We start from the raw sequence: 19,563 nt of genomic DNA on the forward strand, positions 1-19,563 counted from the left end.
TATATATCAACAATTTTAATAAATTAATGAGCTCAAAGAAATGAATTTTGATTTATTCTTTATTCACTATTTTATATATTTATAAAAATATATGTTAAAGTATTATAATTGAATACATATATTATATTATTTGTATTTTAATAGAATTTTTATTAAAAATATATAATAAAATTAATTCTTATCCTTAAACTTATAAAGCTGTAATAAATAAATAAAACAAAAGGACATATACTTATATTTTTTAAACACTTAATAATACTTAATATAATTATATTTTCAATTACATAAATAATAAAAAATATTTAAAAATAATTTAAAACTATGTAAAAAATATACATATCACTCATATTTAATTAAGTGTTTATTAATTGAGTTTTGACCTGCTTCGCTAACGAAAAGATTGAATATTTCCTTCGAAAAGAATTGCTGCTAGTTTACGATATATAATGATTAAAATATTAGTGAAATAAATTTAAATAATACTCGATTTAGATAGATCGAATCATTAAATTAATTATCTTATCGAATTAAACTAATTGATCTTTTATTCAAAATTCAAAGAGCTTCAGTTAAAATTATCTGAGGAATTAAAACAATCTGTTTTACACATATAGAAAATAAGAAAAATTTTAAACATATGTATAATAAATTAAAAGAATCTATCAATAAAATAATTCTTAATTGTATATATGTTAAATATAAGATGTTTTTGAGAGTAAATTATTATTTTTACAATTAAAGTTAAATACACAATTTATAGAATGTCTATATTATATTTCAAATATAAAAGATTGGATAATACTAATAAACCCTTTCTAACTGCTTCTCTATTTTTAATAATAAATTTGGATTTTCATAGAATTTTAATTTTGTTCAAATATAAAAATTGTCTAGTACACCCAAATACTTTGTAGAATCGTTTATAAAAATAAGAACAACAGGAAATCTCGGTGATTGCCAGAACTATTGCTATAATAATAGGATCCATTGAGAGTTGCCTATCTTTCTTATAGGTGGATTAAACTATTATGACCTGAATGCGTGAGTCTGTACGGACAGATCACATAAGAAAATATTCCTCTGGAGCTTTGTTGATCATTTACGAAGCTGACACGAACGGATCAGCAGCAGTGCTAAAAATTTCGAGATAAAGCTCGTGACTTTTCTTTTTTTCTTTACAAAGCTGATTGAATACCGTTAAAAAAATACGATGCTTGGAATATTGGAGATTATTAAGATTGCAGTGCTCATAATTTTGCTGTGTGCACATGTTCGTGGATTGCCAAATACAGGTAAGTCGATCTTTAAATTTCAATAAATTTTTTTGGGGTGAATAACATTCTTTAATGCGTCAAACAAAACGTACATTAAAAATACCTGAATATACGTTTACAGAATATTCCTTTCTTTAAAGAAATAATCTGTAAGGACATGTAGTCACAATACTTAACAAAAAATGTGGGTTACAATTTACACATGAATACTATAATTAGCATTGATAAATTATTTTAAATGGTCAAATCAGCCTAATTTTATAATTCAATTACTTTTATAATATATATATTAATACAATAATGCATCGAAAATAATTCCTGAAAGATTAAATGGCACACGTTAATATCCTTCGATATAGTCAAGTAAAGCTTTGTTTTTAATGGTACATAATTATATTTTTATGTACAATGTGACATAATATAATAAATATTTAATTCCAAAATTTCCAAAGAATACAATTTCTATATAAATATTAATATTATGTTTTTCTTTAATTTAATTTAAATTTAATACATTTAAATAATAATACATTTAAAACATAAAATATAATAAAAAATACTTCGCATTATTGTTAAATTTTAGTGAATGATTTCGACTATATAAATATATTTTGCTTTCCAAAATTTTTAATTTAATTTTCCGCATTTACTATGATTTTTAATACAAATATTAAATTATGTTTCACGTAAAATATATTAAAAATTATCAGAAAAAAAACATAAAAATTGTTTAAAAAGTACCAATAATAAGTATATTTGATACAGTTTATAATATTAGGCATATATATATATATATATATATATATATATATCAATTAATTTAATAATTAAATATTCAAAATTATCAATGATGTAAGTATTGATAATGATTTAGCAGCTCTAGACGCATTTCAATCAGCTTAGTATACATAAAAACGGGTTACTTCAAAAATATTTCTATGCAATATACTATTTGTTAATTTTAATATATACCTCACTGATTTTTGTGTAAACACAATATATTGTTATATTTCACTTTACAAATATAGACTTTTTTAAATATTTTGTAAAGGAACAATATTATTGCACATATGTTATCAAATGATTTTTGATAAAATGTTTTTAATGTCTCTAATAAAATAAAAGTTATTAAATTATTTAGTTTCATTGATTGAACTATTTTCTTTATCGCTCCAAATAAAAAAGATAAAAATTATATTTTTAACGCATCTTCTTGTGTATTAAAGTAAAATCTTCTGAATACACACAGGTAATGACTTAGCAACCAATTCAACGATAAAGTTAATATTCAATATGAAAGATGGGAAAGTTTGGCAAATAAATGTCAACGATAAATCAGAACCGAAAATAGTATCAAATACGATAGTTGCTACAGAAAAATGCCATACAAACGTCACGGTACCAGGAAGAGCAAACATCGTTGATTTGGATTATGATACAGGCAAAAGTCGCGTCCTCTGGATGTCCTGGAACGAAAGGCTATACTCAAGCTCAATAAGCAACAACAACTCCGACCAATTGATATTCTGGTACGATTACTACGATTACTTGCAATTCAGCAGCCGACGCATCGCCGTGGACCACGTGAACGAGAAGCTCTACTCCATCGACAGATTTATTAATCCGACTGTCGAGGTTGTTGATTTTGATGGCAAACAACGTAGCATACTTTCCAGCTTCGAAACCTTGGGTAAGATCAAGGACTACGTATTCGCTGGTAAGATGCCTGTTGAGCTGGAAAATGCTGATTATGCGGGAATGTTGTTCGTGCAGGAATTTCCGATGGAAATTGCCATAGACCCTACCGAGGGTCTAATGTTCATCAGAACGAACATCAGCTGGGCTAGTAGGGTGATTATTATATTTTTTATTTTATTATATTATTTAATTTATTAAATTATATTATTATAGTATATTTATAAATTACTATTATATTTATATTTTTAATTATATTTATATTTATATCTATTGTATTTAAGATATTTATCAGTTACAATTTATATCCTAATTAAGTGGTTAGACTCAAGAGGTGAATAATATTTATTTGTGCATTGTTTTTCGAAATTACTGTATTACGTTTATTTTTGTTTTATTTTATCATACCTATATTTAGTTAAATGTAATAATTTTTAAATTTTTAATAAAAAAAAAATTCTTTTAGAGTAACGTAATAAATCACACGAAATATGATTAACTGGAATACCAGCTTTTAATATCATAATATTACTGCTTTTATGTAAAAAGTTAATATTAAGCTTAATTTGGCAATATTACCGCTTATTCTGTCATCTTAAAACAATGTAAAAATAATTATCAGGTATGTTTTGAAGCTCTTATTCTTGAAGGCATGTAAATTCAATTTTTTAATTCAACCTTATTAATCAAACATCGAATATTTGTAAAACATGCTTTATAAAATATTGAAATTAATTTAACTTTTAAAATAAATGTTTAGTAAAATATTTAGTAAAACTATTTTCATTCTTAGATTCATCGAATAAATTTAGATGGAACGTCCTTGAAAATTGTTATTTTAAATGCTGGAAGGATAAAAAATAATTGTTGTAGACTAGATGTTGATCGTTTGACTAAGCGCATATACTGGAATGATTGTGAGAAAGGAATCATTGAGAGCTCAGATTATAATGGAAATGATCGAGTTACAGTTATAAAAGCTGATGATTCTGTTGCTTTAGCAGTTTACAATAATCACTTATTTTGGTCACAAAATTCAACCGGTAAAATTTATAATAATTTATAATGACAATGAATGCGATCAATATATGGAAATATTAATTTCAGATGTTTCAACACGTGCAATTATCAAAGAATGCAAATTACGTAACAATACGTGTCGAGCAGATATCATTCGAAACATTATATTGAAGGACATAGGAGATGTACCTTACAAAATCAAAGTAGCTGGTTTAGTTGATAAAAATAATATATCCAATCCATGTGCAATAGACAATGGAAAGTGTCAGCAATTATGTCTTTTAAAACATTCGGATTCATCCTTGTCACAGTCTAATCTAAGTTACGGTTGTGCTTGTAAGATCGGTTATAAACTGTCATCAAATTCCAAAGACTGTGAACCTATTCTTAAGTATCTTGTCTATGAAAGTAATAATTATATAAGAGGCAAAACTCTAAATCCATTAACTGATAACAAAACTTATAACTTTCCACCGCAATTTGTCTGGGGTATCTTGGAAAAGGATCAAATTGCATCCATTGATTTTAATCCTCTTACCAATAAACTATTATATTTGGAATGTCGTAATTTATTGCAAATAGACCTAGATGAAAATCTGAGGGGGTGTTGGAGTATTGCAAGATTCCAATCTGATTGCTACAAGGATTTGGCTTACGACTGGCAGTCTGGCAAAATCTATACTACTAAACTTTTAGGTAGATAAAGTAGAAGAACTTTCAAACAAACAACAATAAATTGTTTTTATTATAATAATAGGTTACCATATACTTTTAAAGTATTTTCATGTGTTATAAATAGTAATTTACATATTAAATAACATTTTAAATGATAACCTCAATACACTCGGTTAATTTTATTCAATTTTGTATTATGACGGTTAATAATTAATAATAGCATTAATTATTTATAAGAATGATAATATAATTTCTTTTACATACAATTACTCAAAACCTTTGTTTACAAATAAACGCTAAATTTAAAGAAAAAAATATTTAAGGTGATATTTGAATAATATATATTTATATTATGAACAGGTAGTAACGGTACATATGTTCTTGGTGCCGTCAACGTTCCATCGACTTTCAAACGTCGAGCTTTTGTCAAACCAGATAATTTACGTACAATCGATCGACCCCTCTCCTTAGTCGTTCATCCTAAAACAGGATTTCTTTATTTATTGACTTTCAACGCGTTATTCAATAAGTCCACAATAACATGCATGAAAGTTGGTGGCTATGATCCTATGAAGTTGAATATAATTGGTTCGGGAAACATCATTGGGCTTGCAATCGATAATAATAAGGATCGACTTTACTGGTTCACCGATTCCGGAGAAATTCAATATAGTAATTTAAATGGTACTGATATAAAAACACTGATCGTTAAATCTCCGATTTCACAAATAAACTCCATGATTATTGACGAAGATTGGATTTACATAAAAAACAATATAAGTATCTGGCAAATAAACAAAGATACCGGAGGTAATACAACTTGCATCGTACCTGAGACTAAGGTAATACTTTTTATCAAAATATTACAGTGAAAGTTGTAATTAATTTTTACTATATTGTTTTAAATATTTCCTTTAATTTGATTCATCATTCAAATTTTCATTAAATACGTTTTTCAACGATAAATTTATATTCGTTAACAATACACCACAATTACTTAGTAAATAAGCTACTATAAATAACTTAAATAATATTTAAGTTAAGTTAATTAACATTTTTATTAAATATGGATAACTATAATTCTATATAAATTACTTTTTTTCATGGACACTCAATCTAAGGACACAATATTAAGATCGGGAATGAAAATTATCGAAAGATCTCAAGATAATTTACACTATGGAGTGAACTATCAAATTACAAAAGCAGCGTGTAAAGTATTTTGTGCATATAAAGATGAAATAGACAAAGAAAATAAAAATCCAGATGCCGAATTCTGTAAATGCTCCAAGTAATATTAAAATTATTATAAAAAAGGTATCTGTAGTATATTATGGGATTAATTATTCAATTCGAAAAATAATGTCTATATATAAATTAGAATTTATATTAAATTTATCTCAAAACCATTATTATTCATTCAGACTAAAAGCAATTAATATCATAACTAATTATAATGAACCCTGATTTGTAAGCATTTAAAAAAAAAATGAGTGAAAGAACAAAACAAAACTATTGTAGTAAATCTGTATTTGAATAGTAATATAAGATTTTCAAGTCATTGATAATACAATTTTATTTTATAAATACTATGTTTCTATAAAATTATAAAATAAATAAAGTAGAATTAGTTGTATATGGTACGAAATAAAGAATTTTTTATAAAACTTCTACGTCTATATTTGTGTTTTATATAAGTAATTTTTATTGTAATATTAAGAAAAATAAAAATTAATAAAATTCAATTATAGAATTTGGTTTATTAAAAAAAGTAACAGGATTCAATTATAAAACTGTTAAATATTTCATACGTTTTTATGTATTACAAGATTAATATACAATTTCTCCTTATTGGTTTCCATAAGATAGTATGAAAATGTATTAAAATTGTTTGTACATCCGTTTATATTACATAATTTGATTCGGTATACTGCCAGAGATGGTTTGAAAATACGAGAAATAAAGATTATGAAATAAATAAAATGATGATTAGATTATTCAGAATAGTCTTATTCACAGTTTCATTTTTACAAATTTTAACAAAACTATTTGTAGTACATTTTTAAGAAAATTTGTATTAAAATAAATATAAAAATGTTAATGGCAATAGGTTAGAATAAATTAGAAAATATAATTTTATAAATATTTTGTATATAATTATATTCATTTTTATGTTTCCATTTTAGTATATGCGACTTCTATTTATTTATAACAATATTTTACAAGGTTACATCATCCTATATCGTGTTAAAAAAAATTAAAATTACGTTTTCATAGATTTAGACATTTGATTTGAATTTTATATTCGAATTCGAGTTTTTCGTAAATTTCCCTAGTAATCTTTTATTTAAACTCCTACATTTGAAGCCACGATTTGTTTAGTTTGGTTTGGTTTTGATTTGTTTTAAATTTTATTAAAATTTGTGAAAATTATGATTGTCGGAGTATACGTATTAAAAAATTAATTATAATGAAGTATTTTTATTCTCAATACAAAAATAGTTTATTAAAAGTTATTAATTCGTATGGTTAATAATGAATGTTATCTGCAATATTCTAAAATATTCAATAATTAAAAAAAATGTAAGTCATTCTAAATGATTTCAATCGTCTAATAATGCTAATACTCTTATATCGTCTAATAATACTCTTTATGAATTTTTGGTAATTATTAACAATAATGTAGAATGTTATATAAGTGTAACTTACAGACTACACATTATTTTTTAACAAACTCAATGTAAAACCTTTTGTTTGCATATATCTCTAACCATTGCACATGTAATGATGCATATCAATGAACTGTGACAAACTTCTGAAGCTCCCATAAAATCTGTTTATTCCGCCAATATTTCCGATATTTATTAGTAATATTATGCTACTTATTAACATCCCTCGTAAACCAATCTGGTTACTATTTTCCACCCAATTCAATTGTGCGTTTGTTATTGTTGATTCTATAACCGCAACGGCACTCTTAAAAAACATAACTTGGTGCGGTGCCGCACCAATCCTGGATGAAGGCGAGCACATCGTTGAGGTCCGAGTCAGAAGGACTTTGACGCGCCACAGTGATGAACTTGTTCCAATCGTCCCGGGCAGCGACTCCTCGGCTTCCGTCGAATTGCACGGAGGATCCGCGCACCGGATATCCTGTTAGGACACACTCCGGCAGAGGGCTCGTGCTTGAGTCCGCGTGACTCGACAGGGAGCCGACGTAGACGCCTCGCTGATCCAAAGGCAGACCTTGGTCTACCCGCTGGTCCATCGACACCGTTAGCACCCATTCGCGCACTTCTTCGCGTTGGTTTCGATCGAGGCTCAGCGATGACGGCAGCGGCACCTCTAATGGAAAATCCGTCACCCGCAGGTCCTCCATATCTGTGGAAGTATAGTTATTTTTGTGCAGATTTTTCACTTTTTCCTCCTACTACATATTGCCAATGGTACTTCATGAATTAATTTTTTTTTAATTTTAAATCAACGACTTCATATTGACTAACATTGCATGCTTTTACAATATAAGTACCTCCACCTGAAATTGTTTAAATTATGAAATAAAGAAAGGGCGCACCTAGGACGCTACCATCCCCCTCCTCGACGCATTCCTCTAGGTCGAGAAAGTGATTGAGAAAGACGAACGCCTCGCTGCTGAGGCCGACGTTACGCGCCGCCATGCCCGCTTCATAATAGCATCTGTCGGCGAGGAGAATATCCGTGTAGCGCAACAGCGACACAGACGTCTTAAGGGGAAGATCTGCGAGAGTGGAGTGCGGAATGTCCCTGCAGGAGTAGTACACCGCCGAGTAATGGGTCGCGCGTAATATCCTCTCGAACTTTTTCAATACCTATTATGCGTGGTAAAACGGGATGCATCGGTGTTATACCAATCAATGTCTTTTAATTACAGGACAGGGTAAATCTCGGACATTAGCAAGTCTTTCTCACTTATACGTATACTCACCGACGCGGCTGAAACATCGAGGCTTTTCACCAAACTCAGTAGAATATTTCGAAGTTTGGCTAAGTACAAGTACTCAGTGTGGGTCTCGTTCGAATTCAGGACTCTTTCGCTCAAGTGATAATAGAGATTGTAATTTTGACTTATCGGAGGAGCACCATATTGTGAGTACAGCTGCAGAGCGTCTGCAACATTGTCAGATTTGAGAAGCTGAGCCACTCGCTGAGCTAGGTACTTGTGTAGCACCGTGTGACCTGCGGGCGCAGAGAACCAATTTGCCAATGTAAAATGATTCTTAAGACATTAACATTGAAATTTAATGAAAGGCAAGTGAATGGGCTACCTTGAGCCTTGGCGGTCTCGAAAGCCTGACCCCATTGTCCCTTGCGCACTAGCATATCGATAGCCGCCTCGGCGTCGACACGGACGAGATTCTCCACCTGTCCTTCCTTAATCATTGCCTCTCTATAGAGGTCTTCGAGATATATCTCAAGATCGGGTGCGAGCTCGTGAACCACGCGTTTGGCTTTTGTCCAGTCGCCCGCAGCAGCCAGCGCATTTACCGCTTCTTTTATACGGTTGGCTTGAAGAAATACCTGCAGGACTCGGATATCGTTACATTAAGTTCTATTTTTTTTACAATATAATGGCAGATGATTTTCCCGACCCATATTACAGCTATTTTTACGAACGATCGAAATTTGGAGGCAGCATAATGTAACTGTCATGTGATGACTAAAAACAACACTGTGACAAGTCGAAATCGTAGGTCGTCTATTGCGATGGCCAAATTTAATATTTAAAATTTAATAAATTTAATAATTTTAACAAATTTAATGTTTCAAACTTGTAAAGCAAAATTAAAATTAATATTCGTTACAGTAATGATCAAAGTATGAAAGTTTTTTCTTTTCTAATATATTATAATGTATTTTAAAGATCCTATGTTAATTATTATTCCATATTATTATATATGCGCATGTCTGCGTACGTGCGCTCAATGGCAATGATTGCAGAACAGTCCGGGAAAAGGTGTTCTCATACCTGCGCAGCGAGGGCATGCTCGTTAACGACGAAGAGCTTAGAGCCTAGGTCGGCCCCTAACTGGGCCGCGAGTTCCGCACCGGCCCTGTGCAGAAGGATGTCCGCAGCAAGCACGAGCGCCGGCTTCGGATTACTTGACACCCGGAGCAGCAGGTCAAGAGCCTCCTGCGTTTCTCCAAGCTCGAGCCAGCGGCGCGCATCCTCGATGAGGGTACTCCCATCGCCAATGTCCGATTGTCCGGCGCGTTGCCCCAGCTCTCGGCGAAGAGCCGCCTCCTGACTCGGTAAGTACTCGCGGCAGACGCGCATCGCCTCGGAGAACATACCCGCACTCTGTGGCAATAATAATTGCTCACGATACGTTCACTCGATTACGAGCCTACGCAGTTGCAAAATTCTGATGAAGTATTATGTTGCCCTTATGGCATTACGACTCAAGACTTGACATTTTATTAGAATTCTATTTTCCAAGTGATAATTGATTGGATACGAACATATATTATATAATAGAATGATGAATAATAAGTTGCGGACTTGGTAAAAAAAACTTCTATTGCTACTGTAGTAAATTGCTACTGTACTCTTACCCCTATACTTTCCGAAAATCTAATTATTAGACATTCATATATGTAAAAGCTGCACAGCTCAAAAGTTCATTAAATCTCTATTCGTTGGTTATTCAAAGATTTGATAAACTCGTAGAAAGTATAAAATACCATTATACAACAATTATTTTTTATATTTACAGCAACGAGTCGCTTGACCAAAGCAATAACAATTCACTGTGTGGAAATTCCGAGCACAAAAGTTGCCAATGCAATGTTGTCGATGGTCTTATTACGATTAAAAGTATTAAAAAACCTTGTAATGGTCGATGATGATATCGGGTTTGTGTGCGCGCAGCAACAATGACTCTGCAGTTGCATAATCCAGGGCTTGAACAGCCTCTGACGCCTTGGCGACGAGCACCTGCGACAAACCATCTTTGCAATGATTTTGCGCGACATCTTCCGCCGCCTGCCAATCCCGTGTATGGATGTACATTTGCACGGCCTCCATCGCTTTACCCGCTGCAAATAAAACAAATTTCATTCTCTCTCTAAAAATTATAATAGAGAATGAGATATTTAAAATTTCAGCTTATCCGAATGTGTGAATTTACACGTTAACGATTCGAAATATGCGGTGATTTTTAGCATTTTATTTTATTTTTAAGCGAAATTTCAACGAGAATAAATCGTTTTTAAATGACACTCAGGCATATGTTTACTTTTTCTTGACTTTTTCTTTCTTCCTCTGCCTTTTTCTTTCTTTCTAATTATTTTATGACGAGGAGGCCAAAGCGCGACAAGACACTTCTTACCTTTGAGAAACTCGCGCTCTGCTTCAGGAAAGCGACCGTTGTCTTCAAGGGCCATAGCGTACCGATAGTGTATGTCCTTCTGTTGCTCACCGCTGCCGTACTTCACGATCTCGAGAGCCCAGTCAAAGAGCCCAGCCTCGCTCGCCAGCTGCAGACAAGCGTCCAAATGTCCCAATCGCGATAAAAGCCTCGCACCCAGCTCCGGGGCGAGGGTCCGCGCCCACATCAGTGCCACCTATCGACGAAAAATCCAATTAACGAGTCGTGGCTCTAACTGGAGTAGCGGATTCTCAATCGAATTACCAATATGTGATGGATTACCTGTTGTGCTGCCTTATCGCCCGACGCCTTCTCTGCGACTCTCAAAGCGTCTTCCCACATATTCGCGCTACGATAAGCCGCGACAGCGCCACGCCAGTCTTCGGCTCCGAGGAAGTGCTCTTCAGCCTCTCTCGGCTTTCCCGTGCTCACCAACTCCTTAGCGAGGTGAGCGTGAGTGGTTTTGAGAAGCTCTGGTCTGCACTTATAAACGCAACATCCGTCCTAACGTACTTGATAAGCCTTAAGCTTGGTGGGTTTGTTTTCATTTTTGTACCTCAAAGACAATACGGAGAGAACGGGGCTCTTTCTCATTTTGATGAGAAAGATTTTATCGTAAAACGATTATATATGGAAATACACTTGTTCGCAAATAAAGTGGTAGACTTTGGATGTAAAATGCGCGTGTTATAAACTCTGTCAAAATTGCGTTCCAATGATCTCTAATTGAAGAAGCAAACATGCCTTTAAAATTTTTCTAAAAGACTATTAATTTTAATTTGTACTTGTAATCATTGTTTAGTCGTTTAATTAATCGTTAATTATGCTTTTAATTAAATGTTGATTGTAACACGGAAACAGTAAAATCAAACTGGACGAGATGAGTGATCAAAGTACTATCGAGGACCACTCCAAGACGGAACTGTGTGTCATAAAGATCAAAAGTAAGGACGAATACGAACCTAAATTTAGCGACTAGACGAATCATGTCCTGCCTAAGCCCAGCATGCCTATACATGCCTATGGCCTCATCATGCTGCTCAGTGGCTGCATATAGTATCTCCGCATGTCGATAATCTCCTGCTGTCTTAAGCATCTCCGCGTGTCCCGCGAGCAGTTCTCGTGCCTCTGTGGCCTCGAGCTCGCGCTGGGCGAGTTCTTGAGCTTTCTGCCAGGCATTGGCCGCGGCGTAGGTCTCCACAGCTCGTCGCGCTAAACCTGCTCGTAGAAACAATTTCTCGGCGAGCCCCAGCTCGTTCACCGAGGCGAAGTGCTCCGCTACACGTTCGCAGTGGCTCCGAAATTCCGGATCGTTCTCTGGCTCGATCACCTATGTTCCGAACAATTGATCGATTTTAAGGCTTTTAAGGCTTTTAAGGCTTTTAAGGCTCACTCGAGTACTCTTGTTGTGTAATTACCGAATGTTCGTTCCCGAACTTTATCGTTATTCTTCATGCAATTCAATAAGTACGTATTATTTAAAATACCATCCCGATGCATTTGTTCACAATCATTTGTATCATATTACAAACATATGTGCATAATCCAGCAAAAAAATATGAAGCGATTATTATAGTTAAAAAAATCTAGTTAGTTAAGTTATTAGTATTTCAAACAATATGCTCCAATGATATTGGAAAGCACGAGCTTAAAATGTTTTACAGTGTATGCTAAATTGACTGTATATTATTCACGTGAAATTTTTCAAACTTCAACATGCGACAAATGAGTGTGCAAAATATACAATCGAAATACGCGAAGTTTGTCACTTTCAAATTTTAACTTTGGCGGCATTACTTGTATTATTTGCAGTGCTTTTTTCCATTGGAGTGCCATCACCGCAGCGCTCAATGCTCGCGATGTTTCTCCAGCCTCGATGAAGTGATTAATGGCTGCATCGTATTGTCCGCTTGACATCAAATAATTACCCCAATCCTTTTCCAACTTCACCACCGAATTAGGCTCTGTATTTCTCGCTAATAAATAAAAATCCAGAGAACAAAAAATTAAAATTACGTCGATTTATACATCGATCAAAGATTTCGAACTCCTTTACCATCACCCAAACTACCTCGTGAATCGAACGCAGATAAATAAATGTTTTATTTATCATATATTTATTTGATCGTGTTCACTTTTATTTATATTTATATTCATTGTGCTAATTTTATTTATATATATCGTGTTCATTTATATTTATATTTATCGTATTCATTTATATAAATAAAACGAACCCAGTTCTAAGGCACGTGCATAAATATTTGACTGGCTGTACGCAACGATCGCAGCATGATGATCGCCGATTCTCTCGTAAATTTCGCCCGCGAGTTCCATGAGATCTGTGGCCTTAAGCGCAGTTACGACGTCGGTCACGAGTTTGTCATCGTCCGTCAGCTCGTCCTGGCTAAGGAGAAGCCGGGCTGCGCGACCCGGGCGTCGCGCCTTCAAATACAACTTGACCGCGCGCCGCGAGTCCTCCGCCTCGATGATTGATGCAGCTTTAGCCATCTGGCCACTCTCCATTAGCCAGCCAAGATGCTTATCCCTACACATAACCGACATTTTACTTTCATCAACTTTGCCTGTTTGTCGATTCTTAAATCAAAATACCGAAGCTGAGGCAAGCCGGACCAGCGTCGATTTTGGGCGAGAATGAGGGCGTCCTCCCACTGCCAATAGCGCTGGTACATGTTCAGAGCCTTGGACAACTCGTTCTGCTCGAGATAAACTGCCTCGGCGGTTTTGAGGTCACCCTTGAGGATCGACATTTTAGCCCAGAAATCGGGGCTGGCAAAGGGCTCGTTTCCAGTCTCTTCCGCGTACTTCTCGCCAATTTGGACGATCTCCTTTAGGTGACGCGAGCATGCGACATCGCCCAATGCTGCATAACTTCTCGCGGCAACTATCATTGCTCTGAAATGTAAATGGCGTTGTTCCCATCCATTTCTTATGAATGTTTCTCTATTACAAAATACTTTGCTTCATTAATGCCCAGAGACAGAGATTGACTTTCTAATGACTTTCTAATTTTATAAGTAAATAATCAATGTTTTTTAACTCAGAAAATTCAAATATCTCACCGGATAAATGCTCATAATCCTTCGTCCTCGCGTAACTTTTAAAAAAAAACACAATTATCCTTACAAAATAGATCGTTCGAAGTTCAAAGTTTTTGTTTTTCTTTTTGTCATCTCATGGTAAATAAGACGAATATTACCGACCTCTCGTTCATGGCGTTAGTGGCGACGTTTTCCCACATGGCCTCGACGTGGGGCTGGTCGCCGAGTTCCTCCAGAAATAGCACGACCCGGCCAAAGTCGTTATCATGGAGTGCGGTGCCGAACTCAATAAGGTCTTCGTTGAGGAGATAGGCAACCTCGGTGCCAGCCTCCTCCACCATCACCGACGTCCTTCTACCCTCTTGAAGGATATTTATTACGTCACCCTTCACCGGGATCGTATTCATCGAGTCCGGGGCGTCCACGTTGTACCAGACCACGAGGTTCATCCCCGACTGTGCAACCACCACGTCGCTTCCCACCACCCAGCTAACATAGCTCGCACCCGAGAGCAGCAGCATGTGACCGCCTATGAAAAATCTCGGAGAGGAATTAATGTGGTCAAGGAGCAAAAAATGCAACAGGACAATGACCCATATGGACAAACTTTCATTTTATTAATATCTCATAATTTTTTTCTACCCGTTAACATTTTTTTTTATAGTACCTATCGAAGCTTTAACTTATTTGAATTTAATATTTATAATTAACTTTTTCCTTTGTCTCTATGTATGATGATGAATATATATATCGAATTTTTAAAATAAAATACGCTTAAATATGTAAACTATACACGTATGAAAATAACGTAGACAAAAGTTTTCTTAAAAAGAAAAAATTAAAAAGAAAACTTAAAGAAAACTTATAAAGAAAAAAATAAACAATTTCCTTTTTGGAGAGTCTTCATTCTCACCTACACTACTTATGTACTTATAACATTCAATTCTACGTACAATGGCTCATTAAAAACAATCATTTGCGCACATTCAACAATAAACTGTACATATGTTGTACTTAACAATAGACTTGACAGATTAGCTTCTTAGTGCACGTAGTAAACCAGCTTACCCTTATCGTCGCTCAGCCAGAGTCTGCTTCGCTTATCTCGTGATAAGAGCCGAGTGCCGGTCTCGCTAAGCTCGAGCCAGTCGATGCGGGCATCGTGCCCAATTACAGTAACTGTGGCCGAAGTCACCAGATCCATGATACGCACCGTCCGTGAGTCCAGAAGATAGGCGAGCCTCTTGTTATCTACCCCAGGTAGGAGCTGGCGCTCATTTATCCGTACACTCGTCACATGAGGGTTTACCGACTCGGTTCGCACCGTACCCAGGATCTCGTTCCTTCCGTATTCAACGATCGTCAACTCACCCGCATAGAAAATTAGGCACACGCCCGGGTACTCGAAAAAGAACTTCTCGCCACCTTCGATATTGTATTTAAAGTTTGCATTCACTTTTTAAAAATGAGAAGATTGTGTAATATGGATTGTCATTTCTAATTTTTTCCATTTATAAAATAGTTCATTCGTGATAATATGCAATAAATAGAATCTAGAAAATAGATAAATATAATAAATAGAATAACCCGCCACGAAGTAATTTTTCTTGTGAGAGTGACCATTATTAATTACAATAGAAAGATAGTTCTCGTTGACGATTAAAATTGATTTTGAGTAGATGTTTAGATAATATATGAGTTTTCTCAAATCGTTTCTCTTTCAAACGTCAATGAAATCTCGAGCTTCATCGTTTATTCTTATCTAATTACCTTGGGATCAAGACTCACCATTTTTATCCTCCCAGGGAATCTCACTGAGCAGATTCTGCTGGATGTCGCAGATAAGGAGGGAGACAGCGGTACGGGCGACAACCCGATTATCACCCCGGCCGAGAATTTTCACGTCCTCGATCTCGGTGCCGTTCAAGGACTTAATAATCACTGGACGTCCTTTACCCTCGAGTGACCTTATCACCAATTGGCTGGGCCCGACGTATGCCACCTCATGGCCTCCGCGGACGATGGTTCGTCGGAGAATCGTCTCAAACTGCTCTACTGCACCGCACAAACTGCCTACCACCAGCTTCGAACCTACCCTTACATTTTTTTTCGTTTATTTTATTTAAAAGTACGAACGAGTCATGTTATTATTTTAATGCGTAGTGATAATTAATTCATTCATATCGATTCTAATTCTAATATAATTCAACATTCAGAGAATAAGCGTAAGGAATTTTCATTAGTATGTTAACAAATTATGTTAACATAGTCTCGTAATATATTACGTACCATCTCTTCTCCAGGCTAAGGCTGTAACTGTGTAAAAATTGGTTAGAATTTTTACATTGGTTTCGTCCCAAATGTTCTTCCGAGGACTCCAATCGAAAATTCTTATCTAAAATAAAAAATGAAAAAGAGACGAATAAGTTTGGTTCAAGTTTTATCGCTAGCAATACTATAAGACGACTATTGGCACAATCAATGGTACTCTTTTTGATTAATTTTCTGTCGAAATCTGGGCTTGCTTAATGGGACCGTACGCCATAATTGTAGAATTTAATTGTAGAATTTATCTTTCTTAAAGTACGAGTTGCTTATAAAAATTCGAAATTTTCAAATGTATCGGAAGTCTTGAGTTTTTTTGTTACTGCAAGAAGTTTCTCAACTTTTTTTGCGCATTGATATAAAGTTCACTAAAAAGATAGTCTCGCGAACAGATTTAGCTGAGGTTAGAACCAGAATGTGATTGAATGCAGTGGATTTATTTGCTTAGGGCATCCTTTATCATATATTAATTTAGCGTTAAGCTTTTACAAGTGTAAACGTCTGTATTCATAAATAATGAAAAAGTAAAAGAGAAAGAAAGAAAGAATACCTTATCCCAAGAGCCAACGGCGACGCTCTGTCCGCTGGGGCTGCAACAGGCGACGGTCATCTCCTTCTCATCGGAGCTCCTGCTGTAATCAACAATTTTCACGCTCTTGCCCCGCGAGTCATAGAATATAATTTTCTTGTCACAGCCGGCAGCAAGAATATGTGATTGGAGCCAAGAAAGAGCGTAGGCGGATACGGGATGCATCAATACCCGGCCCGAAGTCTCCGCAGTACCATCCTCTGATACGTAATAGCGAATCACGCTACCATCCGCATGGCTCGATAAAAAGCCAGTACCGCGGGAGCTATAAACAACCGAACATCGATATTATTTTTGTTATTTATCCGTAGGGGGTAGGAAAATAAGGAGTTCTGCTCACTTGGTGGCAAGGGCGAGAGTCATGGAATCCGCGGCGTAAAGGGTCTGAGCCTTATTGGCCTTGATGATGGCTGCCCGTACTTTGCCGTCTACCAAGCCAACAATTATTGGACCTTCTGTTGGCCAAGCCAGGCATGTTACAGCTGAACTCTGTGGGAACTTGTTACAAATCACCTTCTTTGAGCCCCTACGATCAACGAAACAGTATTTTTCCTCGTGTGACGGAGTTTTTATAACGAAAAGAAGAATTGCTTATTTACTGATTCTATTATTCAATCGCAAATTGGATTATTCAATAAATGTAAATCAAGCATAAGTTGCATTTATAATAACTTGAATGAAGTGTCTATAAACTTAGAGATAATTCATTACCATTCTTCGCCTATTTTATACACGTAGACGATATTGTCTGTTTGACCAACAGCGATTTTCGTCGATTCCGGTGAGAATGCAATACCTTTCACCAAGTAACTTTTCTTACCATTCTACGAAAAAATTGACGCCATTTCAGTTAAATAAATATCAATATTATTTATGTAACACAATTTAATTTTCCTTTATTATAAGGTTAATTAACCGATAAACACCTACTTTCGAATCAACGGGTTTTGTAGAGAATCTATCCCTCTTTACACCTTTATCATCGAAAAGGTAAATCGAGCGATCAGTGGAGGCAACTGCTAATTTCAAGCTATTTGGTGACCAAGCGATTGCCATAACTCGATTTTCGCAGTCCTTATAAAATAATCAGTACGAAAATAATTATTATTCACACAGTTTATTATCTGATTTTCTAATTAAATTCGTTATTGGCATCACATTTTGATAATAAATCATTTATAATACAATAATACAGATTGTAATGGTCGATTAGCTATTTGAAAATATTTGATAATAAACAATGGTTATAGGTATAAAGTTTCTATTACGAAAAAATCGAAGTTGCAAGGTTTGATTTGAGGGTTAAGTTTGGACATTGATAAAAGATGTGTAACAACAAAGTTACTCGTAATTTAAAAAAAAAAAATCGAAATGCATGCTAACTTACGTGGGCCGGTAGAATTGATCCCAAATACTTTAGCAACATTTTCCCTCATGTTATTGAACCCTATTAAATTTGCCTTTAATAAGTTATCCAAGCTTGTATAAGTTACAACAGCAAACCTCGTGAGTTTAGGACGATATGGCTTTTTGTGTATACACATAAAGTTGCTAAGCGACGCTCACTGTATCCATAACTTATATCTCATTATTAAACTTTATTGGTTCTTTGATGTATATACAAATTGTAACAATCGAATGAGCTATCATGTGAGCACAAAGTTTTATTGATTCATATTGAAATTAGAGTTATTAGAAAAATTGTCATTAGTATTGTATTAATGCTTTTACGAGAGGCACGATTATATATGTTAATTTTATAAAATTTAAATTGTGATTAAATTATATGAAAAACGATATATGAAAAGATTAATACTAAAAAATGCAAAGCAAAGATTTCGAAGATTTTTATTCTTGTACATAAAATTTTTTGGATACTAAACGGATGACTGCTATATTTAATTCTATTTAATTCAGTATATAATTTTCAATAGAAAACAAATAATTTTATTATAATAATATTTATATTGTTCACTCTTATAAAGGTCATAATTTTATATACAAATGGTTTTATCCTTATTGTGGATTTTTATAAGTATATTAAGTTTAAAATACAATGTAACATCAATCTATGAAAATCAGAAAATAATTAATAGCGAACAATATTAAATGTATTGCTTTAAGTCGAGAATCTACACAGTAAATTTATATTTAGTGATCGAAGCATTTTGATATCAAAATTTTTTTTTATCAAAACTATTTTTCAACATGTTATTCCTTTGTATTATTTTTTTACTATTTCTATTATTTTAATTAATAAGAGAATACTATTCATTTATACTATTTATGCAACTTTTTAAAGCATTCAATATATTTAAAAAACAATATTTAACAACTTTAATCGAATTATAAAAATTTATTTTTTGTACAAATCATTTAAAAAAAAGATGATACATTTATTCTTTTCAAAGAATATGTTACAGTAATATCAATACTATTGACATAATGATATAATTCGAGTCATACAATTGGTAAAATCAGTTGTAATTGTAAAATTAGCTCTCACAATAAAAAAAAAA

General features: G+C 33.9%; 2 protein-coding genes across 2 annotated transcripts; one reads left to right on the forward strand and one right to left on the reverse strand.

Annotated features, from left to right (window-relative positions):
- Positions 1 to 1,113: 1,113 nt before the first annotated feature.
- LOC105366486 (low-density lipoprotein receptor-related protein 2-like) lies at positions 1,114 to 5,959 on the forward strand. Its single transcript, XM_011504947.1, has 6 exons — positions 1,114 to 1,292; positions 2,524 to 3,125; positions 3,763 to 4,012; positions 4,077 to 4,685; positions 5,025 to 5,506; positions 5,786 to 5,959. Exons 1-6 carry the CDS (start codon positions 1,211 to 1,213, stop codon positions 5,957 to 5,959), a joined length of 2,199 nt encoding a protein of 732 aa, XP_011503249.1. The 5' UTR covers positions 1,114 to 1,210.
- A 1,618-nt stretch (positions 5,960 to 7,577) lies between these two features.
- Positions 7,578 to 18,470, reverse strand: Oseg2 (intraflagellar transport protein Oseg2). The gene is made up of 21 exons (XM_011501022.1): positions 18,432 to 18,470; positions 17,975 to 18,118; positions 17,756 to 17,868; positions 17,385 to 17,570; positions 17,006 to 17,309; positions 16,420 to 16,525; positions 15,919 to 16,221; positions 15,199 to 15,555; positions 14,293 to 14,659; positions 13,682 to 13,984; positions 13,306 to 13,616; positions 12,869 to 13,047; positions 12,034 to 12,401; positions 11,354 to 11,549; positions 11,033 to 11,267; positions 10,531 to 10,739; positions 9,670 to 10,002; positions 8,969 to 9,221; positions 8,629 to 8,879; positions 8,239 to 8,512; positions 7,578 to 8,045 (listed from the first exon to the last, which is right to left on the reverse strand). The coding sequence occupies exons 1-21, from the start codon at positions 18,468 to 18,470 to the stop codon at positions 7,642 to 7,644; spliced, it is 5,235 nt and encodes a 1,744-aa protein (XP_011499324.1). The 3' UTR covers positions 7,578 to 7,641.
- Between the last annotated feature and the right edge of the window lie 1,093 nt (positions 18,471 to 19,563).

Source organism: Ceratosolen solmsi, unplaced genomic scaffold (assembly GCF_000503995.2).
Source record: "Ceratosolen solmsi marchali unplaced genomic scaffold, CerSol_1.0 scaffold10, whole genome shotgun sequence".
In the NCBI taxonomy this organism is placed as follows: Eukaryota; Metazoa; Arthropoda; class Insecta; order Hymenoptera; family Agaonidae; genus Ceratosolen; species Ceratosolen solmsi.